At 37.6% G+C, this 22,536-nt stretch overlaps 1 protein-coding gene across 1 annotated transcript in view; it reads left to right on the top strand.

Annotated features, from left to right (window-relative positions):
* The window catches only part of MRPS28 (mitochondrial ribosomal protein S28), a 35,340-nt gene extending 18,162 nt beyond the window's left edge, over positions 1 to 17,178 (top strand). Inside the window, exons 3-4 of the mRNA XM_029287323.1 lie at positions 8,772 to 8,814; positions 17,050 to 17,178. Of these exons, the coding sequence (XP_029143156.1) occupies positions 8,772 to 8,814; positions 17,050 to 17,058 (52 nt within the window). The 3' untranslated portion in view covers positions 17,059 to 17,178. The remainder of the gene's footprint in view (positions 1 to 8,771; positions 8,815 to 17,049) is intronic.
* The last annotated feature ends 5,358 nt before the right edge of the window (positions 17,179 to 22,536 follow it).

The raw sequence follows: 22,536 nt of genomic DNA, 5'->3' as shown, positions 1-22,536 counted from the left end.
ATATCCAATATTTGATTGCAGAATACCATTTCAAATCATGCATTTATTTACTTATGTTGACTGTTGGAATCTGAGAATTCATTCATAGATAAGTGCTTCCATTAGTTAATAGAATGCTAAAAAAAATTATGCTTGGAGCTTTTGACAGTTCTGTACGCATGTCACAGGTAACTATTTTGTGTAACTAAGTTTGAAAGTTGTATTTCTCCACTCGTTATTTGTTTGCTTGCTCTTTGTTAAATGAAATCTTCTTTCAATATTTGAATTGACCATCAGCTCCCAATATGTGGACAGCCTTGTCTTTTTTGCAACTTCCTCTCAAATTCTCAAGTAACATAAGGTTTGGAATGAAAAAAGAGAGGGATTAGTGAAAAACCTAAAAATACGATGTGTAACATAAAGCCATGCTGTCAATGGTAATGGGTCAAAACTTACCACTAAGCCTCTTTAGACTTTGTTACTTCATTCATCTTTTTCTGAGAAATACTGCAGAGAACTCTAGAGTTTGTCTTCAAAACAGAGAATGTGGAGAGAGGCCAAGAACACAACAGGAAATTTAATATACTATTGTATTCATTTTTTTCTATATGATAATACTGCTCGTTGTTCAGATAAGGCTTCAGTGACAGAATGCATTATACTTTTGAGCCTCTTGTAGATTTTAATACAAACTTCCTGGGTAAAGATTATTTTCAAATGTAAGTAGTAAAACATGAAAAGGTCTTAGTATCATGAAAAATGCCTTTTGGTATAGAAGAAGAAAGCTTAATGCTTTTTCTTTAGCACGTTCAAAAAGTCCTTAAAAAAATGAATGTTGCAATTAAGGTTTTGGAATAAACACCTAAGGATATTCTATTTTTCACTTTCTTAATTTAAATGTTATTCCTTTGACTACAGTATAAATTTCCTGTTGTCTTATAAATGACTATTTCTCTTCAGTAGAAGAAAATAATGTTGAATATTTTTTCCTGAAGTTTAAAGAGTTTTTCTTTTAAGGATCAGTTCCTAATCTATTCCTAACTGCTCTTAATAGAAGTAGTAAAATCAAAGATTAATAAATATCACATTTAAATAAAAATAGTCTGTGTCATTTCATGCTTTACGTGATAAGAATACATTATAATATAGTGAATGTTGGACTCTTCCATATCTGATGGCAAAGATGATAGAAGTTCTTACTTATAGTTTAAATTGACTGCAGTGTATTATCTGAATTTAGCAAATCATTTTTAAACCTAAATGTGGTTTGTTTCAAATGAACTTTGTACAAAGAGTAGAATATGAAGCACTTAATATGAATGAGAGTTAGGATTTAATCATTGTACAGCTAGACCTTGACTGACAACCATTCATTTAGTGACCATTTAAAATTACAAAGGCATTGAAAAAAGTGACTTATGTCTGGTCATCACAGTTACAGCTGTTGCAGCATCCCCACAGTCAAGGGATCAAAATTTGGGGGCTTGTCATTTGGCATGTATATACCACAGTTGCAGCTTCCCAGCATCCTGTGATTGCCATTTGTGACCTTCCCAGCTGGCTTCCAACAAGTAAAGTCAATAAGAGAAGTCAGATTTGCTTAATGGTTGTGTGATTCACTTAACAACAGCAGTTATTCACGTAAATCACTGACAAAAAAAGGTCAGAAAATCAGGTGTGACTCACGTAACAACTATCTTGCTCAGCAGTGGAACCTCCTGGTCCCAATAAGTCAATAGTGGAGGACTACCTGTACTAAACTGTGCATTGAAACTGGAAGTGAATATTAACAAACCTCCACAAAATATGTGAAAGAAAAAACAAGGCAAATGTACCCTTGATTCACTCTATGGGTGTATACTATCAGAACATAGCCATGAGTCTGGTTTGAAAAGCTAAAACATTGGATTATAAATTACTCTGTCCTTATTTTATTCTAATTATGTCAGTAGTTCCAGATGTTGGGTTTCTTTTTCAAAAATAAAACTCTAATAGAACTTTATAACTGTGACTCAGTGACATGTCACTGAAAGTCTTTTTTATAACTTTGCACTGATTTAATATATTGGGGTAGATCATAATAATGCTATTTTATCACAATTCTAAAAATCATCTGATAAGGTTGGCCCAAACAGTTTAGATAAATTATCATCCAAGTTCTGAATGAATTTAAATGATTTAAAATGTAAATGGACATGAGTCCGAAGGAACTCTTCCTTAAAACTGTGGAAAACTGTACTAAAACTTTATTTCAGTACAAGAGAAAAAAAAATTGTGCTCAATTTAATTATCTATTGTGCTATTAAAAAGTTAAATGAAGTTCTCAGAGAAAGAACCTAGGAGCCAGTTGAAAATATTAACCATCATCATTTATTGTCAACTGCCTAAATGTTTTGCAATATATTGGAAAGTAAGAAATAAAAGGCCTAACAGGATATGAGAGAAGCTACAAATGATAAAATGGGGTCTTTATAAGGAAAGTTGCGCATTGAATATTTCAGGGATAAATGTTGAATGTTGATTTGGATATATGAAATGGGGGATTTCTTTTTATATATATTAACATCATTTATGTAGAGATTTATAATGTTTGTAAGATTACAGTAATTGGCAAAGGTTTCACAAGCAGTGCTATTAAGCGTTTCACATCATAGTTGGTGCCTGTTCTCATGATTAAGTCTAAGTCAAGCATTGCTTCATTTCCAAATCAGGCATCTTCTTTGTCAGAGAGCCCATTTTTAATATTATTTAGGTGCATGGAAGTACAGAGGTAAGAGATTGGATGACTCCAGTGTATGAGTGGATAAAATCACTTTATCTGACTACTTTTTCCTCTTTTGTTAAGAGTGTGAGAAAATAATTCTGTAGCCCAAGGGTACTTCTAGATTGCTAGCACTACTAATACCTGCCTCAAATCTTTTGTTAAAGAGTTAAAGCCTCTCGGTTCTTTTTATTGAAAAGTGTGCTAGAATTTCACCTGCCACTTAAATGTAGATAAATGCCTTTGTTTAGAAACGTTTGTTTGAAAAAGTAGTTGAAAGTGAAATGAATTATCTCTTAGGTATTTGGTGTGTACACACACGCAATTTGATATTGTGGGAAAGCTGAAAGCAGTTCTGAAATGTCAAATAAAAGAGCTACTGAGATGCAATTAATCTTGCTCACACTTAGATTTAGCTATTATTGTGTGGTTTGTTGTATATGCTGATAAGCCTAGCTATATAGACCTTTCCCGCCTTCTTGCAGTGAAAGTCTCTAAACATGATAAGAAATTAGTTATATCAATCATTTTGAAATGGCATAATCTTTTAAATTCATGAAGTGATTTTTCATAAATTGACCTTTCTTTCATTGATTGTTTACTAGATGCCCCAGGAAGACACAGAATATTGAAATTTAATCTGCATTAAACTTTGTTTTCTGTGAATCTTTATTTTAAAAGTGATTCTGGAGGGTTGGAGAACCTTCCAGAAAAGAGGTGCGTTAGGACTGCAAGGAGGAAGAGAAATTGGCAAACTGATATTGCCCAGTCAACTGCAAGCAGCAAGGCTTTATTGTATTCCAAAACCCACTACTAAGACAAGAAGCTGTCCATTAGTAAATAATCAGTTTTTAATTATATCAAATATTAAAACATAATATTGGTAGAATGTGTCAACATTACATTGTAAACCAAACAGCATTGTAATGTTTCAAATAATTTGCGAAAACAACACTTCAGTTTTGCTAGATGTGTAGGCTTTGATATTTTTTAATGAGATTGCAAAACCATAATCAGGTTAGTTGCTAAAATTATGAATAGTTTATATCAATTCTCACTAAAATTTTCATCAATAGAGCTGGTTGGATCTCTTGAGTTTAGATCTCAAAAACTACACGTAACACTATATAGTAGAGCAAAAATTCTAATTTAACCAGTTGGGCCTATAGGTGGTGCTGTAATAAATGGAATGCACCATAATGCAGAAATAGTTTATGGATACAGTAGTACAGGCTTAATTTAAATCAGGATATTCATTTATTTTGCAAATGCATGTTAAATTAATTGTATGACTATATGATTGTCCAATAAAAATAATGTTATACCCTGCTCTGTTTATTGTGATAGTCCCTATTTTCTAGACTATTATATTATGTGATTGAGGAGTCTCAGTCTAGCCTAGAGTAGTATAATTTGTAGCTAAGCTCTGAAATATAACAAATCTTTCTCAATAAAAGTCATATGTAACTGAAGAGCTTTATAATGGGAGCTCATTAATCTTAAATCCATCTGGTGCAGTGAAAAGACAGACTGATATTAAGGAAAGACCTGGCCAGTTGGGACAATAATAGAAAACTACTTTTGGATGCTGCTAGTTCTATATAAAATTAACTGAACATATATAATATTTGACATATATAATCTTCAAATAATAAATTCATAAAAAGACAAGCTAGCTATGTTTTTAAAGGAAATACACAAACACAGTTTTGATTTACTTTTCAGTTGCCCTGAGATTTCACGTCTAACCAAACATGGTATTTAACAAAATAGTTCAAATATTAAACTGAATTGAAATTTCTTTTTTCTAATAAGATTAAAGTAATGTATGCTTAATCTTGTACAGGCAGTTCTCAATTTATGACCAGTCATTTAATGACTGCCACAAAAAGGTTGTAAAACCGAGTCACTTTACAGATGTCATGAGTTGCAATCATGATGGGGATGAGAACACTATGGTAACTCAAGGACTACCTGTATTGAAAACAATGTCAGAGTTTTCTCTCAGCTGTTTATAATATATCTTTGCATTTAAACAGCACATCCCTTTTGTTCACCTTCATTATGTTTAAAAGATAAGTTATTTTAAATATTTTCTTCCATTCAGTGCGGTTACTTTAATAGAAATTGATATGTTTGCTGAAATCTTAATAGTGTGGGCTAAGTTGTTTTGACCTGAAGGGAAATTAATTATATACATTTAATATATGTGGAATGAAATATGTAACACAAATTTCTTGAGATTGAAAAATGTGGCAAAGAATAATCTAGCCCAGAAAATTTCTGAGCCTAAAGAGCTGAAATCAATAAACTTTCTTTGAATAACTGTATATCCTTTTCTTTCCAGGACCAGTTTGTCTTCATCTTTCTTTTTTACTCTAGGGTTTATTCTGAGCAAGCTTATTTGATGCCATTTATCCGAGAATTTATTGTTCTTTTGCTAGGAGACTGATCTTTTTGCAAGCAAAGGCAATTTGTAATGAACTGATAATGATAATTTAACAGTCTTAACCAATTGTCTGTGATCTGCAATTTAAGGCTGGCTATTCCTTATGCATCCTTGACTTCAGGAGTTTATTATTTACTTGAACAATTGCCAGGAACCCAATAGGGAGATTTCTGAATGAGCCTACCTAACTTTGGAACTTCTAATATGTATTTCAACTTAATTTTATTAACAGCCTGTAGTTGGCAAATAAAACCAAAGATCAACAAATCAAAGAGAAATGCAATCTGTTAAAATGTGGGTTATAAATGATAAATGCTTTTTTCCTGATATTTTTGACTCTTTCAAACCAGACTATGGACCCTCAAAATTGAGATGCAGCTTTCAAAATCTTTCTCAGAACTGGACTGTAAAAACTTCCCTGGTTTTAATGCACGCTCTCTCTCCCGCTCTCTTTTTTCTCTTCTACTGAACTCTACACAGCTTACAGTATTACAAACTGTATACTGCCATCAGAACACAACTATTTATACAGTAGTAATGTTTCAAAAATCCATTGTTTTCACTGTTTTTAAAAAATAAAGATGTGGGATCTGACCTAAGTGACGGGTTATAACTCAGAAAGTCAAGCTTCTAGCCCCTACCCATTGTTGTTGTGATGTATAGTAGCCATGTAGGCTCTTCTAGGTATAGTGTGTAGGGTGTGTGGATTCTACTTAGAGTCCCTGAAAACAACAGTATTGAAGTACACCCGAAAAACGTGTGTTTTTTTTTTGTTTGCCTTTATAAAATAATCCTTTTTCTGAAGGCTAATAAAAACCCAAATAGCCAAAAAAAAAAGTATAAACATTCATAAAACACTTAATAAAACAGTTTTGTACTTTCTCTTTATGGGTTACAGTATTTAGCATGCATTTACAAATTAGTGCTTAAATCCTATAAAATCATGATAATCTGAATGTATATTTTGGTTGGCTTTTCCTATTAAACCTCTTTGAATTGTTGGATGTGCCTTGTTTTCAGTTGCAAAGTATATATTATCATTAGAATTAGACTCTATACTATTTTCCATCTTGGTACTTCTACTATTTAGAAATGAGTTTTCTTAATTTCAATTGTAATTGTTTAACAAAAAATTAATCCAGATTAATTCAATGTAAAAATAATTTCATATTAACAATAGCAGTAGAAGTTAAACTTAATACAAACTATTCAATAGATAAATGAATAATATGAAGAAATATATTAGGAGCCATGGTGGCGCAGTGGTTAGAGTGCAGTATTGCAGGCTAACTCTACCCACAGCCAGTAATTCGATCCTAACCAGCTCAGGGTTGACTCAGCCTTCCATCCTTCCGAGGTCAGTAAAATGAGGACCCAGATTGGTGGGGGCAACATGCTGACTCTGTAAACTGCTTAGAAAGGGGTCTAAAGCACTATGAAGCAGTATATACTATGGCTATTGCTATAAAGAAATATGAATACATGCGATTGAATGCTAGGCATTGAAATTTTAAAATGTCACTAAATAGGACAGGAATTAAAGAATTCTTTCTCATCGGGCTTTTTGATGGACTATTGTGCATGAGAGGACTTTAAAAAGTTGGGCTGATATAGTTCTGAACACACAGATGTTCCTCTTGGCATTCATACAGTACTAGTCTGTATAGGGATTTTACAGGCATAGAATGTGAGCTTCTTTGTTGAAGACAAAGTGTTGCCTATGGTGGGAACTGTTACACTGATGGGAATGTAGTATAATGTGTTGTTTTAGTGTTATGTCCCTTCTCCCTCCCCCACTCCATTCCTTGTAGACAGTAGATTTGCTTTGTGGGCAGTGAATTGTTTCAACCAAGCCTGGCTAATAACATAACCTTCAAGCACATAAGAGAGGTACTTCACATAGTCATGTGGCTTGTTTCAGGTCTCCATGTGAATGCAAATTTTTAAGCTCAGGACTTAACAACTTGGAAAATGAAATTAAATATGTTTTTGAAAAATGACACAATATAAATTAAAAATATTAAACCAACAACAATATAACAGCACCCATCATAAAAAGCTAAAGGCATAAAAAGCTTAAATAGCAATAGCACTTAGACTTATATACCGCTTCGCAATGTAGCCCTTTCTGAGCAATTTATAGAGTCAGCATATTGCCTCCAACCATCTGGATCCTCATTTACCAACCTTGGAAGGATGGAAGGCTGAGTCAACCTTGAGCCAGTCAGGATCAAATTGCTGGCAGTCGGCAGAGTTAGCCTGCATACTACACCACCTCATAGCATTGATCATAATAGATGTTCTAGGTGATCTTTTCTGAGAAAGACATTCTAAAGGAACCAAATCTCAGAGAGGGGGCAGCATCTTGGAACATAATCTTAGTAGTAGTAGTAGTAGTAGTAGTAGTAGTAGTAGTAGTAGTAGTAGTAGTAGTAGTAGTAGTAATAATAATAATAATAATAATAATAATAATAATAATAATAATAATAATAATAATAATAATAAAAGTTGGAAGGGACCTTGGAGGTCATCTAGTCTCAGAATATAATTGCAGTTTCTGTGCAGATAGATCTGGACGAATAATTTGATCTTTTAAAAGGTAGTATCTCCTTTGAGTTGATTGTATAATCTCTTTAAAGAGAAAAAGATAGTTGCAAAGAAAGTACTGAGAGAACATAAATGGTTAGGATTAAAAGTGACAATAAATGCATAATTTTAGTGGAAATAATAATGGTTGTAGAAGAGAATGAAAAGTATTAAACAAGGAGCTTCCAGCAGAGTGGATTGATAATGCACATGATGAAGTCATTAAGGATAAAAGTTAAGGAAAATAATGCTGGAGAATGCTGTTGAATCTCAGGTGCAAAGGATGCTTACGAACAAATCCATTCATTAACTGAAATGTCAGCTTTATAAGAAGCCTTAAAGTGCAGTGAAAGTATTGACTTCTTTTGTCAGTTCTGTGTATAACAGCATATTATCTTCCCCCACCCACCCCCACAGTGAGAACCAATCCAATAGGTGGTGGTTGGGTTTTTTTGCCACTTCTTCAGAATGGGACATCTATTAACAGGCAAGTCACTGAATAGGCTAATTAATAAGAAAATTATCAAGTTAGTCTTGGAAGGGCATCCTAATCACTTACATTTAGGTTAATGGTTTATCACATATTAAATATCATAAATAAATTGTTTTCAGCAGCTTTTGAATTAAATAGATGCTATTAAATAATAAGGTGTTACAAAAGCTTTTGTGTGGTATGGGGTTTCTGTCATGCCTGACCGCTAAAATTGCTGAGTGTAACTGATGAAGCTCCAACTTTTAACTAAATAAAAGATTGCCACTATCTGTTCTTTCCTGTACAGAAGCATTTCTTGATTGTATAGAGAATAGACCTTTCCTAAGGTAGGGAAGGGCTGCACATTGTTGTAGTGGCATAGCATGTTAGGATACATGAAGTTGTCAGCTTTTAGCTTTCCCTCTGTTCAGAATACAATTGAATGCAGCAATATGAGCTGCTTATAATGGCAGATACGTGAAACTGCTGTGTGTTTCCTAACTGTTTTCTTTTTATTGTAACAGATGCTCCCCCAAACTGAGCCCAACATTTCTTTTGCTAAGCAAGGTAATTGTTAAATGAGTCATGCCTCATTTTATGACCTTTATAAAGGGCTGTTAAGTGGATCACTGCAGTTGTTAAGTGAATCATGTGGTTGTTAAGTGAACGTAGCTTCCCCCATTGATTTTGCTTGTCAGAAGGCAGCTGGGAAGGTCACAAATGGTGATCACATGTCCTCAGGATGCTGCAACCATGTAAATATATGCAGGTTGCCAAACACCCAAATTTTGATCATTTTGTGTGGATGCTACAATGGTTGTAAGTGTGAGAACAGTTCATAAGTCACATTTTTCAGTGTTGTTGTAACTTCAAATGGTCACTAAATGAATGGTTGTAAATCCAGGACTACCTGTACCAAGAATGTGCATGTCACTTAATAAATGAAAGAAGGAATGATTTGCTATACTATGTAACAATAGCTGAAATCTTTTTAACAGTTCAATAACATATACATTTGAAGTGAGAATAATTCCGTAAGATCCAAGCATTTGGAGGAGTAGGAATGGTGGTAAATTTTACTGGGTCTCCGAGATTCAGAAATGTCTAGAGAAGGCTACAGTCTCCTTGTAATAAATTTTAAAAAGCTAAATTGTATGCAGTTCATGTTTAAATATACTTATTGACATGTTCTGTGTATCTCTGCAACAGTGTCCAGATCTCATAAAATTTGCTGAAGACAATCCAAAGAAATAATATTAGAACAGAATAAGCAACATTTCATAAGTGTTCCTGATGGCAGATGCCATTCTCTAGAACAGTGGTTCTCAACCTGTGGGTCGGGACCCCATTTGGGGTCGATCGACCATTTCATGGGGGTCGCCAAGCAAGGCTGTCCGCCATTTTTTTTTGTCCGCTATTTTTTTGTCCGCCATTTTTTTTCCCTTTTCCGGCGGGTGCCTTACCTCCCTTGGGCTGGACCAGCTGGTGGTCGGCCTGCTCCATCTCTGCCGCTTGCCAGCTACGCCTCGGCCGGCGCAGGGGGTGGAACCACGCATGCGCGGCGCTCCCGGGCAGGGAAAGTCCTCGACTTACGACCGGTTTAGTCCTCGACTTACGACCGGTTTAGTCCTCGACTTACGACTGGTTGGGGTCACGGCATTAAAAAGGTTGAGAACCACTGCTCTAGAACAGAGCAAAGATGCTTATACATGTCAATTGGACAATAAAAAATCCTAGAAGAAACAATATGGCAACACTTTCATATTGTTGCCAAAAGAACTGCACAGACTGTTTCCTGAAGGCATTCAACTTTCTGGACTCAGCTTGAAGGAAACTTTACTAATTAAACTAAAACTGATCTGGATCTCTCTGTGATGCATTAACAACAATTTCCAATGTCAAAGTTAAAGCAGCTAATCCTAAGGAGCATGGGAAACTGTGCAGCTGATAGAATCTGGAATCTCAATATATATATACTTCTAGTTTTATATAGTCCCTTTGGCTATGCAATATTGCAGTGTAGAATGTTAGCAGAATAAAGCTCTAGAATAACGTGATCTAATTTATGAAATGTTAGAATATAATTTAATACATTATGATTCTCCTACGTTGTGATGCACAGCTGCCTAAAGTGACACATGAATTCTGCGAACCCTGAAAAGATAGAACTAAATAATAAATAATTAGCAAGTAATAAATAAAACTGTTATGGATGGCAGGTGGTTTTAACAGATGGCTTTACCTGCAGATTTCGCCATCTGTCAAAACTAGTCCTGGGCTTTGCTCTCCCCCCCCTCCTTTGTCACAGTCCATTTAGCTGTCTTAGAAGTCCCTGAGATTTTGCTGCCCATGTTGTCTGGACAAGTCAACTGCTAGCTTGCCGAAACAAGTGGGGCAAAGCAGAATGCATTCTGATGGCTCCTCTGGTTTTATATATGCAGCTTTTCAGTGCTCCTGTTTCTTGCTGCCCTAAAGATGTGCTCAAAGCTTGAAATGTGCTTAGTTACTTTTTGTTAAGTAATGACTCTTTCCAAATACTTTACTACTAATGCCACATGTAAAAGGGCCTCTGATAGTTGTGATCCTAGAAAAAGTGTCTTCTTTCCCCTATTACCTGTCTTCATATACAGTAGTGTGCTGCTGGGATATTGCTATTGGGCAGTAGCTATTGTAGCAAATTTGCTTTTTAAAATGTGGAAGGTCCTTTCTGCTCTCTAGCTGCCTAGATGATGCAGTATGACTGGTGGTTCTGCTCCATTAGGGAAAAAACGCATCTCCAGAGGAAGCAGATGATGGGCCTAAAAACCCTACTGCAACATTAAGAAAGAGGTCTAAGTTTATCTACTCAGCTTTCAAGTCACACATCTCGCTTTGCACTTTGTTCTTGACTGTTTCACTATCAGTTCTCAGTTCTGCTGAGGGGTCACTTCAGTTGCTGGCTGAAACAGTACAAACTATGAGCAATGCACATATAAAGCCCAGAACCTTAACACTGAAAAACTGCACATATAAAACCCAGGACATTAAAGCATTCAGCTTTTATCTGGCCACACTTTTGGCACTGCATTGAACCAATGATTCAGTTCCTACGCCTACAGGTTGTGTGCAGAGAATCTCCAGTTGGTGGTGATGGCATTAAGCAAGGATACCCTAGCACAGGGGTCTGTAACCGTGACAACTTTAAGACTTGTGGACTTCAGCTCCAAGAATTCCTTAGCCAGCATAGCTGGCTGAGGAATTCTGGGAGCTGAAGTCCACAAGTCTTAAAGTTGTCAAGGTTGCCGACCCCTGCCCTAGCAGTTTTGAAGGCAACTGTATTTCACTTGGCAAAAGTCTAGGTTAGGCAAGGCGTTGATATAGGAATGAAAGGATAGGACAGCTGGCAGGGCTGCTGCCGTTCTGTTCTTCAGTGCCCCCCCCCTTCAGGACCGTCCTGCAGTGTTCACAGCATCACCATTACTGTTGCCTTCTGACAAGAGACTAGGCCACCTGTCCTCCCAGTTTACTCCAAATTGGCATTATGCTCCCCCCCAAAACAAGAGCTCATTTGCAGAGGCACTGCTCTGCTCCCTTCCTAAAACCTGGAAGAAATGCTGCTGTTAAAACTTGCTCTGAATATTACTGCCTCCTTTACTTGGACCAGTTTCCTTGCTCAGGTAAAGGCAAGCCAGTTGGTCAGCATTCTAGCTTTGTATGTGAGAACTCTCTCCCCCCCCCCCAATTTGGAACTCCATCAAAGTAATCAACCATAGCGCTCTGAGGGGGCAGGGAGAGAGTTGCAACCTTTGTTTCAGGACCTCTCTATTAGAACAGAGCTTTTCAACCTTTTCACCCATTGTACCACTTTTAGGATATGGCAACATCCGAGTACCACCAGTCACCTAACAAGGTGTCAAAAACTTGATGACCAAAAAAAAGTGATAAAAGTACAGGTAGTCCTCGACTTACAACAGTTCACTTAGTGACTGTTTGAAGTTACAATAGCACTGAAAAAAGTGACCCCCAAGCCACAGCCGAGCAAGACACCTGCCTGCGGCGCTCTTCCTCCTGTCAGAGGTTTTCATTGTTGTGAGGCATTTCTGTTGAGGATTGGCAGCGGGGGTGGGGTGGGGGGGTTGCTTTTTATTCCCCCCGTCTGCTGGGTGGTTGCAGCAGGTTTTTGTCACTTCATATGACCCTGGGACACTGTGACCGTCATAAATATGAATCAGTTGCCAAGCATCTGAATGTAAATCACAAGACCCTGGAGAGGCTGCAACATTCCAGCTGACTGGTGCTTCTTCAGGGCTCAGCAGAAGCCCCAGGATCAGCGCCGAGCTCCAGCTGGAGCCTGGCACTGACCCTGGCGCTTCCACTGAGCCCTGACAGCCTCGAAGAAGCGCCAATCAGCTGGAAAGTAGCACTGATCCTGGTGCTTCCGCTAAGCCCTGCAGCTCCAGCCATCTCTCGCTCAGGCTTGTGCGGTGCTGCCACCGGTTCAGCTCATTCCCCTCCCCCGCTACCACTTTTCTAGGATGGTTGCGTACCACCTGCCAGGTGCCAATGTACCACAGGTGGTACCCGTACCACTGGTTGAAAAGCCCTGTATTAGAAGACAAAATTATACAAGAGGTCAATAAGCATGATAAAATACTTTCATATATTAAACAAAAATATTGTTCCAAATAAATACGTTTTGGGGAGCTTAGTAGAAATGGCATGTTTAGAGATGTAGAAAATGTCATTTAAGAATTTAAGTAAAAATTTATTTCATGAATTGAGAATTCATGTGGGAAGGGCTTATTTTATCAATTTGAATTGGGACTCCGTAATGAAGGTTGGTGTTTGTGATTTAACAATAACCATAAATCCTATTTGTTTATCCACTAATAATTGATTTTCTGACACATTAATGGCATGGTACATTAATAATTTTAAATCACTTCACATGTTAGGAGAGAAGGGGTGTTCCTGTGTGAATGCATATTGCAAGGACCCCTGGTTATTTGGGAGGATTTTGTGGTTCAGTGTGAGATCCTACCCACAAGGACATCTTCATTTCAGTTTGTTTTGTATTTATTATGTCAAAGACATGAATTCTTCTTTCTCTGGATGAGAGCAGTTACTGGAGTGAATTGGCACATGTTAAGGAATGTCTTGGGGCATGGGGGAAATGTCAAGAAAACCTGTCCAAAGGAAAAGCTTTTAAATTACCTCTTCATGCAGAAATGCAAAATCAAATTTAATTGCTCTCTTCCTGTCCTGTTCAGACAAGCAGACTCCTTTTGGTACATAGTAAAAAAGAGTCATAGTGGTAAGAGCTGGGATTTGTTTAGCTCTAGTGATCAGGAAAAAAATAGCAATAAGTATGAAAGAACAAAAAATGCAGCTGGGATGGGAGATGGGGACTGAACTTTTAACATTCTGGCATGGGCATGTATGATACCTGCCAAATCAGGTTTAAAAATGAAATGTCACATTCTTTGGTAACTTTGGGAATTTCTGGGTTCCAAATGGTGACAGTGACCAAATCAAAGATTTTAAAACCAGAATAATTTCTACTGTAGATTGCCTTAGCTTTGGTTAAAATTAGCATTTGTCTTTTAATTTGATCATTTGTGTCATCTTTTCTTTCCCTTTTCCTTTCCATTTCTCTTTCCCTTTCCATTAATTAGACAGATACAAAATTGCTGACAAATGTCCCTTCCATGTGTATTTTGCCCTAGGAAGGGACTTGGCTTACTCTGTCCATCACTTCAAGAGTTTCCCCACTCTCATTCAATCAAAGGAAGCCATTACGGCTACATTCATTTCAGTATTGTTGTTATAAGAAGCAATTCTCTGTGAGATACAGAATGTTTTCTTTTCATCCTAATAATAGTAAGTAAAGAAATCTTAAAATGGAACATTAGAATATTTCCTTATGCTCATACCTTTTACAGGCATCCCTGCCTATGTTGATCTTTAGTGATGGTTCTGTGAGAAATCAGTTGCACAGAAAGTATAATCTGTGCAAATAATATTTGCCTAAAATTTCTCTTAGGAAGAATAGTGTTTCTAAAAATAACACTACAGCTTCTGTTTAGGTACATATAACAGGCAATTTAAAAGTGTGTGTGCACGTGTGTGTGTGTGTGTGTCTGTGTGTATGTAGCCGTTTCCCAAGTGAAAACTGGATCACTGTCAGAACTTAACCTGCCAAGGGAACCATAAGAATTACCATCAGCCCTGCTCTGGAATCATTTGTTCCCCATTTGCCAGCCCTCTGGCATTGTCTAATCCCCCTCACAGACTGATCGTTATCTGCTATCTTTATTCTCTTTCCCACTGGCTTCCCTCCATCTTCTCTAGCTCTCTAAAGCAGTGGTTCTCAACCTGTGGGTCGGGACCCCATTTGGGGTCGATCGACCATTTCACGGGGGTCACCAAGCAAGGCTGTCCGCCATTTTTTTTGTCCGCCATTTTTTTCCCCTTCTCCGGCGGGTGCCTTACCTCCCTTGGGCTGGGCCAGCTGGTGGTGGGCCTGCTCCGTCTCTGCCGCTTGCCAGCTACGCCTCGGCCGGCGCAGGGGGCGGAACCACGCATGCGTGGCGCTCCCGGGCAGGGAAAGTCCTCGACTTACTACCAGTTGGGTAGTCCTCGACTTACGACCGGTTTAGTCCTCGACTTACGACCGGTTTAGTCCTCGACTTACGACTAGTTGGGGTCACGGCATTAAAAAGGTTGAGAACCACTGCTCTAAAGGAAGAGAGGAGGGGAACAGCAGGGCAAACAAGGTAAGAGCAATACCACCAGGGCTTCCTAACCGTCCACAGGTGTTTATAAGTGCATAACAGAGTGATCATTTTGGGAAAAGTGGGTTGGAATAGGGTGCAACAGTGTCTCTTAGCAAGCTCTAACAAAGTTGCCTGGAGGGAGGCTGAACCTTTCACTGTGAAGGAGGATAGTACTAGATGACTAAAAGAAAGATCCACTTTTAGTGCAGTCTTCACCATGCATGCTTTAACATTAACATTCATGGCCAGTGTGGGACCAAGTGACTAAATTGTTATATTCTCTATAGAACTCTCTGCTAGGACTCTCCCTTGCTTGGTCACATGTGAGTGTGCCCAGATGGATGCCTGTGGAGCATCACTTGGCCTGTTTCCTTCCTTCTGCTAAGTTACCTCCCCTGTTTATCCTCAAGGAGATGGTCCCAGTTCCAGCCCCAGATAGGCTACTTTATCATGACGGCCCTTTGCAGTAGATAAAAGTTGAGCCAGGGTCCCTATGTGACTTATGATTGTGCAAGAATTTCACAGCAGCCTCTCATCACTGCCATGTTGCAAGAAAGGATCAGAACTTGGGTCATCTGAAAGGTTCTTTCTATGTCTGGAGACAGACACACAGTATTGTCTCTGCCCGCTGATTAGATCTGCCTTTTCCTTTCTTCTAACACAGCCAAAGGGAGGATGTTACAGCATACCAGAGGGAGGAAAGGCCCTTCAGAAAGGCTGGCTGTGGAATTCTGGGAGTTGAAGTCCACATGCCTTAAAATTGTCAAGGTTGAGAAACACTGGATTAGAGGCTTCTAGCTGCAGAAGATACATTGCCAATGCTCCTCAGTATCTCAAAGAGAGACTTGGTTTTCTATGGTACACTGTTTTAAGAACTACCCTGGTTTGTTCATAATCTAGGGCCGTGGTGGCGAACCTATGGCACGGGTGCCAGAGGCGGCACTCAGAGCCCTCTCTGTGGGCACGCGTGCCATCGCCCCAGTCCTAGGCCTTCAGCTGGGTTTTATAAAACCTTTTCGCTTTAGGCCTCCGCCGCTGTGTACAAAAAAAAAGGTTCAATCAATGAGTCAATTTCAACTTCTCGCGGGGGAAAAAAAGATCTTGCAAAGTTGGAATTGATTGATTGAACTTTTTAGTCCCACCCACTCTGCCGTTACCACTGCAGCCATACCCACCCGGCACCCGACGATGCATAAGTGGGTTTTGGGTTGCAGTTTGGGCACTCGGTCTCTAAAAGGTTCACCATCACTGGTCTAGGGTGAGTTGGCCGGCAAGTTTATTTCCAAGTGGACTGACATCCATGCTTGATCATTAAGGTATCTTGGTCTCTTGGGGGAAAAAAAGATTATCTTAGATTGAAACTGAGTACGGACAACAGTTTTCTGGCCTCCATATGTATCCAAACTGCCACTGATCTCAGACAAAGGTTAGAAACAGAGCAGGATATCTGGAATTATTCTTTTAAGAATTTGAACTAGAGAAAGCCAAGGGGACATCTTATGCAAATGAGTATGATTCCAATTACCATATTCATCTCAATAACTGCAGCCTGCACAAGAATGTGGGCTGTTATTTGGTGTGAGGATGGGGGAGCCATAAAATTCCTCAGTTTTTTAGAGCAGTTACCTGAAAAACATCATGTAAATTTGAAACTATCAATCATACCTTAAGTGGACAGTTTTGAATCCAGAAAATTCCAGTTCACATCTTTGCGTAAACTTGATTCATTTGCTTTTAGCTTATCCTGAACCTACCTATTATGGCCTAATGTACAAATCAGGCTGTTGTGGCTTGTTCAGCAAACCATGATTTTTACTCTTCTGACTTAGTATGACAGCTCTTGAAATAAGGCTAGTTTTGCCAAACCACTTTAGACTAAACAAAATTATCTTTACGTTGGAGAGGAAAAATGGCATTGTTTAAAGATTACAAAGGATATATATGATGAATGGAGTTTTGCAACATAGACTCACAACAGTCTTGTTTAAAATGCCACCTCAGAATATATGTTTATATGGCATTTCACTTTTTTTTCCTTTTTCACCAGGAAATATGAAAATGGATCCAAAGTCCTCCTGAAACTTATTGACCTTGAACTCTCCTCCAGGTTCTTGGGAGCAACAAATGATACAAACTTATTGGAAGCAGATGCTGTACTTTTGGGGCTAATGGAAGGAAGAGAAAGTAAAAATAAATAGTAAATGTTTGTTCTTTTTAAAAAAAACCTCTTGTCGCTAAATACTTATTTGTACAGAATATCCCACTTGAATTAAAGTGTTGAAATTATTCATTCATTATTTTTGTGATTAAAATAAATTTAAATGTAAAGTTAGCCTTTTGTAGGTCATTTATTATTGGCAATAACATTTATTCTGTTCTTTCAATTTTACATTCATACTAAAAATGAGAGATTTGGAAGATTTTTCCAGATTTCATTATCTTACAATTACATCAAATTTTGGCAGGTAAAATATAACAGATGACTGTGGTCATCATTTATTTAAATCATGATTTTCTAATTCAGGTGAAAGTAAATCTTAGAGATGAACAAAATCATGCTGACCTTTTTTTGGCTTAATCCTAATTCATAATCATTCCTTTTTTAGTTGTTCTTGTTTTTTTCTCTCTCTTTTGGTTGGTTGGCAGATTAGAATATGGAAATCACAAGCCTCATTAAGCCTCAGGTGCAAACAATAAGCCTCAATAAAACATGTTGAGTTGTTGTTTCAACTCTAAAATATTGCATGTAGACCATATCCTCCCCCCCCCTTCAATCTCATTTGTTAGAGGTTGTTAAACTTGCTTTATTGGACCTTTATTATGATAAAATAAATTTGTCCAACCCGCCCCTCCACATTTATGACTAGTGATTTCATTGTGGTTAGGATTAGGCAGAAATGGATCAGTTTTAAAAATTAAATACATTTAAATATCAAACAAAACATTAATAGAATCTTAACAGCTTTATATTTTTTTTTTAAAAATAGTAAAATTTGAAACTTATTTTTAATGGAGGGATGAGCTTGCTGACTTTTGTATAATTCTTTTAATCTTCTTCAAGCATGCTAGCATAATCCATTTATTTTGCTTGTTTAGCCTCTTTTACTCACTCCCAAGGCAATGTGTGTGTGTATGTATATATATATATGTGTGTGTGTGTGTGTATATGTATACACACACATATACATATACATATACATATACATATACATACATACATACATACATACATACATATAGATAGAGAGAGAGAGAGAGAGAAAGAGAGAGAGAGAGAATATAGTTGTGTGTATATATATATATATAATCAGTTTAAAGCCTCTTTCACTTTGTTTTTTTAAACATCAGTTTTGATAAACAACATAAGGGGTTGATTATCCCTATAGCACTCTAATACAGTTCTTTTTATTCTAGTCCAAGCAGCTTTCACATCCTTTTCTTATACCCACTTTCTATTCATTCTGTTGGGAGATTATCTTCAGAATATGTTTTTATAAGAATTGTTTGTCATCTTTCTTTATTTCACTCTAGTTTTTTTGCCTTTCATTCCGTTGTTTTCTTGTCCATTTTTTCCCAATCCAGTCTTGACACTACCAAAATAGAATTGCTATCCTCTGCCAATGTCTTTTCTAAAATGCAGTGCCTGGAACTGGACTTAATATTCAAGGTACTCTCTGATTTATGCAGAATAGAGAGGAACAAGTATTATCTTGAACTTGATACTGTACTTTTGTTGATGCTGTTTAGGGCTGCATTTGCATTTTTAATTTAGTTTATAATCCAAGACGCCTAGGTCCATTTTATATGTTCTGCTGGCCTGTATTCGTCTTCTCAGTCCTATACTTATGCATTTGAGTTTTCTACCCAAAAACCCAAATTGTATTTCTCCCTCTTAGTATTCATATTTCCAGTTTTCCTAGCTTGCCAATATCCTCCTGAACGTTGGTATTGTCCCGTTTGCTTTCCCTATTATTTTTGTGTCAATCACACATTTAATAATCGCCACCATTGCATGATAGAAGCCCCACAGCTTCTTAAATACATGTTTAAAATGGGAAGGGCTATGATCCAATTATTATGCTCACATGTTCACTTTTTATTCTCCCTTGAGAACATCCCTGTGTTGAAAAAGTAGGGCCTAGCCTAGAGCTGTGCAGCATGCCACTCAGAAACATTGACATATATTTGATGGTTTTAGTTGTTCATCCAGCTCTGTATTCCTCTTCAGATGACATCTGCAAGTTCATTCAGACTCTTAGGGACTCCAAGCATGGAAACTCATCCATGTGATTCATGGGAACCATGATGTGCTGCCCTGAGATGCTAGTATATATATTTGTATATACAAGTAAATAAATTAATATGTGTTTATTGTTTATTTTGTATCTCTCTGTTCTCTGCCTTGTTTCCATGGTAAGAAAGCCTAGCAGGGAAAAATAACCCTAAGAGCCTTATCTACTTTTGAGTGGAAAGAATGCTCCAAGACCTCAAGTTGTGTCTCTCCATCCTGTACCAGACAAAGCAAGCTGCTTTGGGGCAAAGGAAACAGGAGCTGTGAAAGAGCAACGGCTGCCTGGAATCGCTTTCTGCTGTGCCCTTTGGCCTTTGGACTGCAGCTTCCCTGCACACGTTGGATCACAGGGGAGCTGAAGTTTCATTTACCGACTGAGCAACTTTGAAAAAAAAAGCCCTGTTCCCAATTAGTGTTGCAAGTTGCCCAGATCAATGGTGGGTTAAACTGAGCTGCCCACTCAAGTGGGGGGCATAGCGTGCAATGAAAGGAGAGGAAAGAGTTGGTTTGTGTGTGTGTGTGTGCATGGGGGGGGGAAATGCGTGCATCTCTTTCAAGAGCGCTGGATTCTTTCAAGCGAGCTGCATTCTTGTGTGAAAAACAACTGCCACAATACTTAAGTTGTAACCTTCTCACCCCTGACGGCATGGGAAAGTGTACTCTTCAGCTGTTAGTGGGAAGAGAGGCCGTGGTAGTCATGAGAAATTTGGATAAAAAATGCAGCTTTGAGCTTGCCCTTCTCTTTTGCACATGTCATCTTGCCTATCAAACAGCTTAATTGGAAAATTAGTTGTGCTTTTCATTAAGAGCTTTGAAAATTCAAGTGCCAATAATTTCTCTGGGGGCTTTTATTTGGAGGTGGGGGCATTACTGTATTTGTTAGGAACATATGTATAGTAGGTTCAGAAGAATGCAACAGAAACACATAAAAAGCTGGGTGCATTGACCACTGATTTGTTCTTGTTCTATTTTCAGTTGCAAGGTTTAATTCATTTTCAGTAGTTGATTTTTTTCTATAAGTTTCACTATGATAATTGAAAATATATTTATATGTTTTCTAATTATTAGAAAAATATAAAATTATAATATTGTATAAAATAGTAAATATAGAGTTTTTCTTGGAACTTTTTTGCAAATTACCTGATTACAAAAATCAGGATTCTGATTTTTGGGGAGAGGGGGCGTTGCTAGTTGGCTCACAAAAAATCTTGATGAAATTATTCAAATGTAAAAATGCTCCGACACAGCACTGGAGCATTACTTTTTAATATCAATTCATTCTATATTGAATATACATGGCAAGGATGAGGGTGAGAGATTAAAGCCACTATCCCAATCATTTCCAAGGGCAAAAGCTTCCAGGAAGGTCCCTGGCTTAGCCCTGCACCTGTTTCCAGCTCATTATTCTTAGGACTTCTCTAGATCAAGGGTCTACAGCTGTTGCCAGCATGTTGAGCTGTCCTCTGCTGCTTCACTGCCCGGTTAGAGAGGGTCATGGAACTTTAAACCATCATGAAAAGAACTCCTGTGCCACCATCTTGAGATCCTTTTCTCATGTGAACCTAACAGCTCATATGGAAGTTATTCTAAATTTTGCAAATAGCACAGATGAGTGGGTAGGAAAGATGCCTAAATAGTACCTATCCCAGGAAGTGGCACTTCGCAGCATTTTACATATAAAATACAAAGCTGAATGGTGCTCAGGGTACCTTCAGATATAGAATCTGTATACGATCAGTTCCCATTTATTACTTTGAAGTGATAAATCAGTGAACAATAGCCATAATTGTAGAACAGCTGTGGAAATACTGATTAGACAAGAGTGGATAACCCTGGCAGTTCTGTAAATCCCATGGCTGTGTAATTGTGGTGTGAGTTACATATTGAATTTCCCTGGAAGGGAAATGAGTTCCCCATCCACTCATCCATCCAAATTTACCTTTAGACAGTTGTTTTAAGATTTGCTGAAAATGTGTTGATGGGAGTTGATGAGGTTATTTTTTCTATTATTCCTTTGGGGAGAAAATTCCCTTACATTCAGATCCATGTTTCTTTTATGTATGTTTATTAGATAATAAGGATATGCAGTGATCCAGGTTTAAAAGGGAAACAACTGACACCTGTCAGTACTTCATTTCATCAAACCCATCTTTTCATGAGACCTTTGACTGCTGGCTGCAACGAAAAGAAAACGACTCTTTTTGAAGGGCTGCTTGGAGGGCTTGCATGCAAACCAGATGTGATCTAAATATTTTTTTTTCCTTTTGAATTCAGGTTGATCCACAGTCCTAGAAGGCAGTAATTAAGAATCATCCTGGAGTTAAGTTTCATCTGTGCCTGACCAATGCTGTCAATAGTGAACCAGTTATTTACTAGTGGTTTGATTAATAAAGAAGTCACAAATCATTTTTGTAAATTCAGAGCTTTCATAGCGTAATATACGTATTTATGAGAAGTAAATCCTAATGTTACAGAACAATAACCCACAACAATAACCCAGAACTGACCCACTGATAAGTGTGTGTCTGTAAACACTCACACATATACATATACACACATATAATGTTCATCAGTACTTGACTGCTTCAAAATGCATTGAATTTTGTACTTAGTGCATGAAAATGTTGTCCTGGTACTCATAGTTTGTTTGGTACTCAATGTACTGCAATAGGAAGAATGGAATGGTCCCGGAGAATGGACAGGAAGTTGGCCATGCTGGGAAGGTCACTAGCATAGGAAAAGTGAGAGACAGGAAGTCCTTCCCAGCTGAAACAAAAGATCATGTGATTAAGTCATGTAGTTTGGTACTCGTTTTTAGTATTTGTCGCACTTCCTGGAACCAATTAAAACAACGATATATAATAATCGGTGTGGTGGCCTAGTGGTGAAGATGCTTGCATCCCACTTGTAAGATTGTAAGTTCAATCCTAGGTAGTGGCAGATGTTTCTCTCTTAGGGCGCAAAGAAAAATATCTGCTGTGAACTTCAGGTACGCATCAGGAACGGCATCCGTCCAGTAAACGCTCAGCTCCATCCAGTCACCCCAACTAGAGACCACAAGATCATAAAAAAAGATTTTTATTCTAATGTAATATGTACGTATATTAATATTGCAATCTTTGTGAGAAATCCTCTGCATGTCTTACGCGTTAAAATATATATATTTAAGATTATATATAAAACCCAATATATAAAGTAGTAAACTTAGAGATGGCCTTACACTCCAGTTTCAGTGTAAATTCT

This window comes from Protobothrops mucrosquamatus, unplaced genomic scaffold (assembly GCF_001527695.2).
Source record: "Protobothrops mucrosquamatus isolate PMUCROS unplaced genomic scaffold, P.Mucros_1.0 scaffold_297, whole genome shotgun sequence".
Lineage (NCBI taxonomy): Eukaryota > Metazoa > Chordata > Lepidosauria > Squamata > Viperidae > Protobothrops > Protobothrops mucrosquamatus.
Note: the sequence above shows the minus strand (reverse complement) of the source record. Positions and strands in the feature narration are given on the sequence as shown.